Genomic DNA, 10,473 nt, shown 5'->3' on the forward strand with positions numbered 1-10,473 from the left:
ACGACTTCAATTTTTTTTAGATTAACCAATACAGCTTCTGAAAAAATTTAAAAGTTTCTACTGTCTCTTCCTTGCTCAGAGTTGCTCTGAAAACTTTCCTAAATCACTCTTAAGCTATAAATACTCGCAAGGTTTTTTTTTAAGCTAAGTTAGGAGCTCTCTGAGAGGATTCTAAGAAAGTTTTTGAATACGGGCCCATCACTGATCACCACATTAAGGACCAGAAGATCATCTGCATACATGAAATGGTTCACCATAGTATTTCCTATCATACATCCTGTGTCACAGGTTTTCAGAATTTACAGTATACAGTAATATTGAACTTTTGATTAACATCGTTTGTTAGCCTAAGGTTGGGTTATAAAACAGTGTAAAAATATTTACATATATTAAATTATCTTTATCACAATATTTGAGCCCAAGAACCAAACTCTTAAACAAACCATTTGCAACAGGCTAAATATATTCGTCGTATTATGACCACCATCAGAAAAAAAAACTACACTTCCCGTCAGCAACCTCCTTACACAATGCCGTCACTACTTCCTCTTTTACTTTTCAAAATAAGAGCATTCCGTGTGTCGTTCGCTATGATATAGACGTAAAACCTCGAGCTCGGGGTTTATTTCGAAATCAAGGTCAATCCTCTGTATTTCGTTGATCTCTGGCGGAGCTTCCAATTCCCTTGGACCGGGGAGGGTAATAACCGTATTACCGGTTGGCATTAGGCAGGTACAGTCTGCCGCCATGAGGCTCCGTTTGGCCGGAGCCGTGCTGCTGTCGGCGGCTGCTTACTACGTCTACTTGCCGCTACCGACAGGAGTGTGCGAGCCGTGGAAGCTGATGCTGCTGGACGCGCTGTTCCGGAGCTTCATGAAGGCGGTGAGGATGCAGTGAGGGGGAGAGAGGTGGAGGACAGGTTGATGGGAAAATACAGGAGCTGTCAGGGTTAGATAGTTAGAGAAAATATAGATAATATTATTAAATGTTTACAATGGCAATAACAAAGAGTCAAAGCAAAAAAATAAATATTAATTGAGCAGAGTGTTGAAACATGTGACAATCAATAAACAATAACATTAAACAGGACAACCAGTAGATTTATGGGAGAAAATAAGAGAATCTTGTTATTATTAAATTTAAGGCTTTTACAAAAATGTACAGAATAGATTTGGAAATGATTCAATTCAATATGCAATAATAAATATTAAACAACATTCAAAAATAGAATCAATTATCTGAGTGTATACAGCAGAGTAGAATATAACTGAAGAAAAAAGATGACCAAGAAGAAACATGATACTGTAATGAAGCACACTGTGCAGCCGTAAGAGTGTTACAATACAGGACAGACTATGAAGTAAATGACCAGTAACAAACCAGTAGTGTACTGGAGTAGAATTGATTGAAATAGAATGTTAAATCTTTTGTCAAATACTAAACCATGGTGGAAAAGAGTAGAAAATAACATAATACACTTGAGCAGAATGCTACACCTTTGACCAAACTGTATCATAATATAATACAATTACAGTAAGAATGGTATGGATTATAACATACTGCACTGATTAGAGTAGAATAAAGAAGATTAGATTTAAGACGATTACAACATTCTGTACCAAACTAATTCATTATATATTGTGCTGCTAAATTAGAATAGATAGATTCAAATAAATTAAACCTAAAGTTACATTAAAAACTGTACTTGTGTGGGGGAGAGTAGAATTAATATGAGTATATCTGGATATTGCACAATGTTGCACTTTAGAAAAAAAGTGAGTTTCTGTCTCTGCTTTCTAAGTGGGGATTCAAACAACAGTTTAAAAAAGGTGGAGCAGTCCCCCGAACAGCTGCAGAGAGGGAGAGAGGTCAGGCGTGAAAAACCTGTCTCATGCAGGAAGTGTGTGTGTGTGTGTGCGCGTGAAACTTGTTGCCCTGCAGAGACACAGTTTATTCAACTGTTCCATTCTACTCGTATAATAAATATAAGACAGCTTGTCTTATATTTAATCCTTTTATATTTTGTGATTTCATGTTTTTGATTTCAGTTAAAGAATTAAGATTTTCTCCTTTCTTCTCACGATGAAGATTTTCCTTCATTGAGAGCAAAATAAAGCGTTTCGGTAAGACGTTGTAAATATCTGAAAAAAGCATATAATACCTTTTTTCTTTTTTGAAACATTTTGCAGTATCCGTCTTCCCAGTCAAGTTAAATCAGGACACAATCAGGTAGATTAGAACTGGACACAACAGAAAAGACTGTAATCCTATTGGCAGGACGCTTCTATAGAAACTAGAAATTAAGCAGGTACTGGAGTGATGATGCAACATGTCAAATGACCTCTGACCCTGCTGCCCTGTAGCCCTCACCTGTTTGATACAGTGTTGGCCTTGTTGTACACATGTGACAGAGCTGCTGTTGTTAACATAAGCTCCTGATTAGCTCACAATGGCAGAGTTCACACACCCAAATCTTATAAACCTGCGTCACTACAGTGCAACACGTTTTTTTACTCACACTAACACACTCCCTGCAGGAGATGAGTTTTCCACACCTGAACTTTCTCTCCCTGCATCCATCCTCAGGATGTTTCTGTTCCACTGTTCGTTAAATCTGCACACAGACAGCAGAGAGAGTTAAACACTGATTTAAAGGGGCAAATGGAGGCAGGAAGTGACAAAGTATAGTTACTCAATTTCTACTTGAAAACATTTGTTGCCACTGTAAACTTTTATTTTTATACATTTTAGAGGCAAACGCTGCAGTTTTTACTTCATTACATTTATTAGTTTAGAATTTAGCGTTGATTCTTAGTTAAAGAAAAAACAAAATAATCAACCAATTCATGATGATTGAGTATGGAAAAAACATGACTGAACGATTAGAAAGTAACTTAAATCACATTTAATTAATGTTTTGTTTATGTTGTTTTGAGTTGGTTTAGTTTCATGTGGATTTATTCTTATGGCATTTATACTTTTGTCCCTGCTCATAAAAAAAAAATGTGTTTCCATATTTATTTATTGTTTTGTGTATATCATCATATCTTCAACCTAAAAAAGTGAGAAAGAAAACAGTTCATCTTAGCTGAACTCATCTTGAGAAGAGAGAGGATCAAAATGAGGAAGTGCTGGTATTTTAAGAACCTGATGTTATTTATCTTTTTAGATTTGTTTTGGACTTTATTTGACGATATTGATTGTTTTATTTTGAATGTGAATGATGTTGAATATTATCTTTTTATGGCTTTTTGTGTGTGTGTGTGTGTGTGTGTGTGTGTGTGTGTGTGTGTGTGTGTGTGTGTGTGTGTGTGTGTGTGTGTGTGTGTGTGTGTGTGTGTGTGTGTGTGTGTGTGTGTATATATTTGTCACCTTGTGGGACAAATAAAGTTAATCTTTAGACAGTTGTAAACATACATATAAAACTGGGCATTGTGTATTTTGTTCTTCTTTTTACGTATCTGACTCTGTTTTTTTAAGTGTGCCTGAAGTGAGGAGTAAAGCATTTCGCTCCCATGTATGCTGAGCGTATATTATGGAAGATACAGTTAACTGCATCTTGAATCTTGTAATCAAACAGTGTTTGTTGGTTAATTAAGATTCCCATTAGCTTCTGTGTTAAACAGTCTCCATATCTTCATTCAATCCTCACAGGTATAATATAAGGTACACAGGTATGTATAATAATAACAACTATATTTGTATTTCAGAGTGACGTGGCTCACGCTCTCGGTGTGTGTCACCGGCTCCACCTGTTGAACCAGGTGGTGTCGTGGTTGGAGGTGATCGAGGCTCGGTCCAGCCCGGTCTTACACGTGACAGACTCCACCCTGGGCGGCATCCCCACCCGCGTCTTCCAGCCCAAGGGAGGGAAGCGGATGAAAAGAGGGATCATATATTTCCACGGGGGAGGATGGGCCCTCGGCAGCGGACGTGAGTGTGAAAAGTTCAACTCTGAAAAGTCCTGGAAGCAGGAAGCCCAGGCCTCTCTCTCTCTCTCTCTCTCTCTCTCTCTCTCTCTGTCCCTGATACCTACTCTATGCACTGTCCTATCTCTATACATTTACTACATCTTTGAAATGTTAATAAAAAAGCCTCAAAGAAGAAAACGAAGTCAAGGTCTGGACTCAATCGAAACAAAGCTAAAAACACATTTTGTTTTGTTTAAAAATGATTTCTATTTTAGCCTTAAAGTTGCTTGGACTATCCGTGTTAAAACTTTTGTTAACACTGATGTACTTCTTTTAAAATGTTGGATTTTACATTCATGGCTGTTGAACACAAACATGTCCTTCTTCTCCTCAGGGATGCGATCGTACGACCGTCTTTGTCGGAAAATGGCCGAGGACCTGGACTCTGTCGTCATGTCTGTTGAGTAAGTTTTCTCAAAGTACAACAGATTTAGAACTAAAAGTACGTTAAAGTTATAAAGATATTATCTCTCTAATGTTTTGAATTTGAACTTTGACACGAAGCATTTTTAATTGGAACCAGACATACATATTGTTCCTTCAAAATAGTGTGTTTGAAAATATCCATAGAACTCTTCCCAAAGTTTGCTCATGTTTGAACGTTTGAACGTTTGTTGTAAAAAATAAAGTTAAGATTCAGACTTTACAAAACAATCTAAACTATTTAACTTTGAAACTATAGTTTTCAGTTTTAATAACGACTGTTTTAAGTTTATTTAAGGCCATTAGATGTGACTTAAATGTGTTTTTAAACAAGTTGTTTTTGATGAAGAATTTTAGTTCTGGTAGACAAACCTTCATTATAAAATAAAATCTGAGCTTTTGTTGCAACAGTCACTGCAGGGAAACATATACTATCAATCATACCAAGTCACTTTAATCATCACTTCTCACTTTATCTTGCCATTCACTGCACATAATGTCTAATTGCCCTGTTAACTTCACCATTTATATTGTACTTGTATATACCTCCTATTTTTATCTAAATTTATCTTATCTATTGTGTTTACATTTTTTTTCTTCTACTGTCTTTGTGCTGCTGCAACGCCCAAATTTCCCCTCGATCAATAAAGTATTATCTTATCCTATATATCTGTATATATCACAGTTCTTACATGAGAATTTCAATTGAACACTTTAACATTCGATTCCCTCTTCAATGAATAAAACTAAAAACTGAACGTGTTAAGCCTTCTATGCTGCAGTGAAGCACCCACACTGTCCATCCTTTATTTGAGTTTTACAGTGTTATGCAAGAGGAATAATTTTGTCTTCCTTCGGTGTCCTGTTGCCATAGTTACCGTCTAGCTCCAGAAGCGGTATTCCCGGATCAGTACCACGATGCGTTGGGGGCGGCGCGGGCCTTCCTGTCCTCTCAGGTTCTGGAGCGTTACAGCATCGACCCACAGAGAGTGTGTGTGTCGGGAGACAGCGCGGGGGGGAACCTGGCTGCAGCTGTGGCACAGGAGGTACGGAAACAGACAAACACACACACACACACACACACACACACACACACAAACACAAACACACACGCACACACACACACACACACACCTCAGAACTTCAAAGGAGAGCAGTGGTGTCATTAAATAATTACTATAAGAGCTGTTTCAGCTTGGAGGTATGGTGTCCTCTTTTGCTCTCTGTCTTCAATCAGATGATAAACACTGTTTTTTTAAAGTCAACAGAGTACGCTCTGTTTGTTCATTACTTTATTTTTATGCAGGGAAGCAGCTCATGAAACAATGTGCAGATATTCTATTGTATAGATCTGAGAGGACCCGGGGTGTTTTTGATTTATGAGATCATCACATCTGAGGGGACAGCCCTAAAACAGAGACACAGGTGTAGACGAGTTCATTAATAAATTATTTTTTTTGTCAGCAATGGAAACATATTCTGCATTCCTTGGCTCATTATTATTATTTTTCATTATAATTAGAATCAGAATAAAATTAAAAGAATAAAAAATGATTTACACACAAACTGTTACACATTAGTTGGCCTAAAAGAAACTGAATGAATTAACTCGTGATAAGATATAATTAGCAATCAGCAGTTTTTAACTAAATATTTGAGTTCAATTCTCCTTCAGATCCATATCAGCTGATGTTTGACTTGAAACCTGTCTGTGTCCACAGCTCAGCTCAGACGACACTGTCACTGTGAAGTTTAAGGCTCAGGCGTTGGTTTACCCCGTGCTGCAAGCGCTCGACTTCTACACCCCGTCCTATCAGCAGAACCAGGCTGTGCCCATCCTCTACAGGCACTACATGGCTCGCTTCTGGCTGGAGTACCTTGGTGCTGACCGCTCCCTGGAGAGCCTCCTGCTCGCCAACAACCACAGCTCCCTGGACCAGCCGGCTATCGGCGCCAGCGCCCGCTCCAAACTGGACTGGACCGCTTTACTCCCGCCTGAACGCAGGAAACACTTTAGACCTGTTTTAAAAGAAACAGGGACGCTGGGGGTGATGGGTGTCGTACCAGGGCTGATGGACGTGAGGGCGGCGCCGTTGCTGGCGGAGCAAGAGGTTCTGGGTAGGACACCGAAAGCGTACGTGATGACCTGTGAGTTTGACGTTCTAAGAGATGACGGGTTGATGTACGTGAGGCGTCTGCAGGACGCTGGCGTCTCGGTGACCAACGATCACTACGAGGATGGCTTTCACGGCTGCATGGTTTTCGCTTTCCTGCCGATGATGTCTGGCGTCGGACAGAGGAGCATGGACAACTACATACGCTGGCTGGACCAGAATCTGTAGCCAATCAGAGCACCGCAGATCCTCCACAGTCTGCTAGAAGAGTGTGTGCGGCACCAAAGATGTCCCGAAGGAGAAAGTCTGGTACTTCAGAGAGCTCCTCATTGGATCTGTAGAGAGGAGAAGAGTCTTTGTGGGGACAAAAGTGGTTTAAAAATGTTTTTGATCTGTGATACTGTCTGTGGTACACCTGAAGCATTTATAATTATCTCCACTAGGGGGCGAACTAAACCAAATCATGCAGAAAATCGTCGTTTAAGAAATTCTGATTTTGCAAACAAAAAAAACATTGCAACATCCAATGAGCTTATCATCAAAACGTTTTAATAATGTTGTCACCATTTAGTCTGCAACAATGTGCAAACCAGCCATTTAAAGCTCAGTATATGAAAACAGTGAAGCTGGAAATCACTGAACATGAACACTAAATTAAACCACAGAGCTTCCTCACTGAAACCAAACATTTACGATCAAATACAACCAAAGAAAGAGATGCTGTTATACTAATGTTTATAGAATGATGGTGTACTTAATGCTTATTATTTCTAAAAGAAACAGCAGATTTGGAATTCCAGGTCCAAAATGTCTTTCATAGCATATTTGCTAAAGTACACATTATTAAAACTCAGCTGCTGATGATTAGCTTAAGGCAATTTAAATACACAAACGGCATTGACGACGGATTAAAAGAAAACAATTTAAGAGGGTTACCCACGATTTTGAGCTGCATTTCTACATAGACTGTGCACCAATATGTCAATGCACAGGCTGTTTCCTTTAATTAAGACAACATTGTATGTTAAGTACAAAAAAGTTATATATTTTTAAAGAAATATTCTCAACCACTTATGCCCTGCCTCGATTCTCTGCAACAAGAGCTGCAGACAGTGCTGATAGGCATGTTAACAAACAAGTTAGAGCGCCGTCTGCTGGACAAACTATGTAATGACACTGTTTAAATCATCAAAAGGCAACATGCAATTACTACTGAATACTATTGCTTTAGGTATCAGGGATACTCATGAGATCTATTCTTTGAAATGTATTTATTTATGCATTCATTTATGGATAAATTGTAACAATACAACCTAAATCTGAAACTATAAGAAAATAACAGTGACACCTAGTGGTAAAACTGTAAAACTGTTTTGAATAAATAAGATGAAAGTTATTTAACGCAACATATATTCATGCAAACACTTTAACATTAGAGCCAAATGTCATGTTAAGTTACCTCATCATGTTTTTTTTGAAGGTAGTTGGTGTCATTAATACACCAATAATTGAATATTCTGGTGTCATTTGTTCATCTTCCATGTAATCACAGCTTTCAAAGCGGTGCACTATGCCCACCAATGTTTTACTGTAGACTATTCTCCTCCTTAAGGCGAGGCGTGAGATTTACATCGGTGCTTTTTCCGCAAGGGCAGTCGCCCAGAAAATGTTCCAGGTTGTAAACAACTGATGTTATATATGATTCTTAAACTAGGCTAGTTTGAAATTTACACGTGGCTTATGTGACCCGGTTCAGTATCTTTGTTTAGAAATAATGAGCCTGTGTTTTCTGTCGCCTAATCTGACTAGTTTTCGAGGTCAAAGTCACTCTTTAGCTTTCATTCTTTTACGATGTACTGAGACACTGGAACACACACACACACACACACACACACACACACACACACACACACACACACACACACAATGTTGCTGTGTGTGTTTCTGTACTAAAAGTATGCCAGAGTTCACATCTGTATATATTCACTGGATTGTGCAATATTGTGTGTTTGACAGCATCCCTCACTCTCTGTAACTTCACCCTCTGATGACCACTGCACACGCACAGCCAATGCAAAGCTGATGATGATGAGAGCTGTGAAATACACACGAGAATCACTGTATCACCACCACAGAAGACGTCCCAAAAGGACTCTCATGTTTCCCTCCTGACCGCTGCTGGCCCAAAACTAATATAATGAACTGACGACAGCGGCCGTCAGACAGACTCGGCTTTGACTCACGGCCCTGAAGTGGCAGCGATCCAAACAGTGTTACAGAAACAATGAGCTGAGTGTGGTCATTAAAACACTGGCTATCAGGAGATTTTCTGTTTCGAGGAGATTATTCCAGACAGTTAATTCCTAATATGTGGTTTTCTGTAAGCAATGCAAAGTCTGTATGCACACGTTTTTGTATGCTTTCTAGGAGAATAAATAAATCACTTTTAAACAAGGCAATATGGAGATTGAGATTAGATATGGACTCCAGAGAGAGACTTTGAATGTTTCTAAGTGCTGTAAATTTATTCAAATGATGCATTAAATAGTTTTGTATTGTATAAACAAGGTTTTAATATATGTGGCGTTATGCAACTGATTGTTTCAGCCAGGAAAATAAACACAACTGGCCCCAGATGTACTTCTGCAGCACCTATGAGTCCTCAAGTAGCTGTTTTTATTGGCTCCTGTGATACTCTGGTGGCATGCAGGGAGCATGATAACGATGATGTTTTCTTTATGTCATTGTTTTTCCTCTTGCACGCTTTGGATGTTATCATGTGTGTGAGTGTGAATGTGTAACATTCCTGGACAGTGTTTCAATGTGATTATGAAAATAGGAGATATGCTGCAGCAACTACCGGGGGCGAGCTCGGGCGGCCATATTTGTGGTTTAAGCTTTTAACAGATAATTGAGTTGATGTAAGACACTGAACACGGTTTTTAATTAGATTATGTCGCAAAAAAAAAAAAAAAAGAAGGAAAAAAGTTTGAAGAAAGAGGATTTGTTGAGTCACGTTTGCTAAATTCAAAATGTTTTCTACAGATATGTTTGGGAATCAGAAAAACAAAACCACAGTGTCTTTGTTAAAATGGAAGCGAGTGGTTATATATACTGTTGATACGGATATCTGTAAAAATATACAAATAAATACACCAAACATCTTTCATGCATGTAGAGTTTGTCATTTTCTTTCTGCTGCTCGAGAAAAACCCACATGTCATTCTGTCACATGCTGAGAGTCTGACTGATCAAGAAAAACGTTCTTAAAAGTTTTCTGGATCTAAACTCCTCTGACTTTTTTTCTTTTCTTTGATGTTTCTTTATTAGGATCACCATTAGCACCAGCGTAAATTCGCTTTTCTGTTTGAAAGTATTTTAAATAACTAGAGGTTGTGAACTGATGGTCAGAAATTAATTTATAATCTCCGGAAAACCAGTGTTGTTTTCTCAACACATAGGCCTACATGACATAAATAAACTGAGATCTTGAGAAAACAGACTGGCGATACAGCTTGGTGGGTTAGTGTCTTTTTTTTTAGAAGACACAGGAGATGGCGCCAAATCCCCCATCTGGGCACTAATCTCAAACCCTTGATTCAGCAAATCAAACATGAGTTTTTGAGTCTGTTATTCATTTTCTTTTCCTTTTTTTTAGTTTTTTTTAAATCACTGGATTTAGCAATTTAGCCTCTTCGTTTGATTCATGCCTGTGGTCTGTCATCCTGTGAAATGTGAGAGGAATTAAAAAACAGAGCAAAAGATTCCTGCCACACTTTCTCCTGTCCATCATCGTAACTGGTTAACTCTCTACCTCCCTCTGGATATCAAAGAAACCAGTCTCTGTGTCTGTCTTTTCTTTGTCCTTGCTTCACTTTCTTCTCTCCTCCTGACACAAACACTCGAGTTCTTCAAGTCAAAGCCTGCAGAGAAACAGAAACCTGTGACAGAGCGTAACATACCTG

General features: G+C 38.6%; 1 protein-coding gene across 1 annotated transcript; it reads left to right on the forward strand.

Annotated features, from left to right (window-relative positions):
- The first annotated feature begins 384 nt into the window (after nt 1-384).
- Nucleotides 385-9,681, forward strand: LOC109994289 (neutral cholesterol ester hydrolase 1). The gene is made up of 5 exons (XM_020647568.3): nt 385-882; nt 3,711-3,933; nt 4,306-4,375; nt 5,269-5,440; nt 6,116-9,681. The coding sequence occupies exons 1-5, from the start codon at nt 748-750 to the stop codon at nt 6,734-6,736; spliced, it is 1,221 nt and encodes a 406-aa protein (XP_020503224.1). The 5' UTR covers nt 385-747; the 3' UTR covers nt 6,737-9,681.
- The last annotated feature ends 792 nt before the right edge of the window (nt 9,682-10,473 follow it).

Source organism: Labrus bergylta, chromosome 20 (genome assembly GCF_963930695.1).
Source record: "Labrus bergylta chromosome 20, fLabBer1.1, whole genome shotgun sequence".
NCBI classification, from domain to species: domain Eukaryota; kingdom Metazoa; phylum Chordata; class Actinopteri; order Labriformes; family Labridae; genus Labrus; species Labrus bergylta.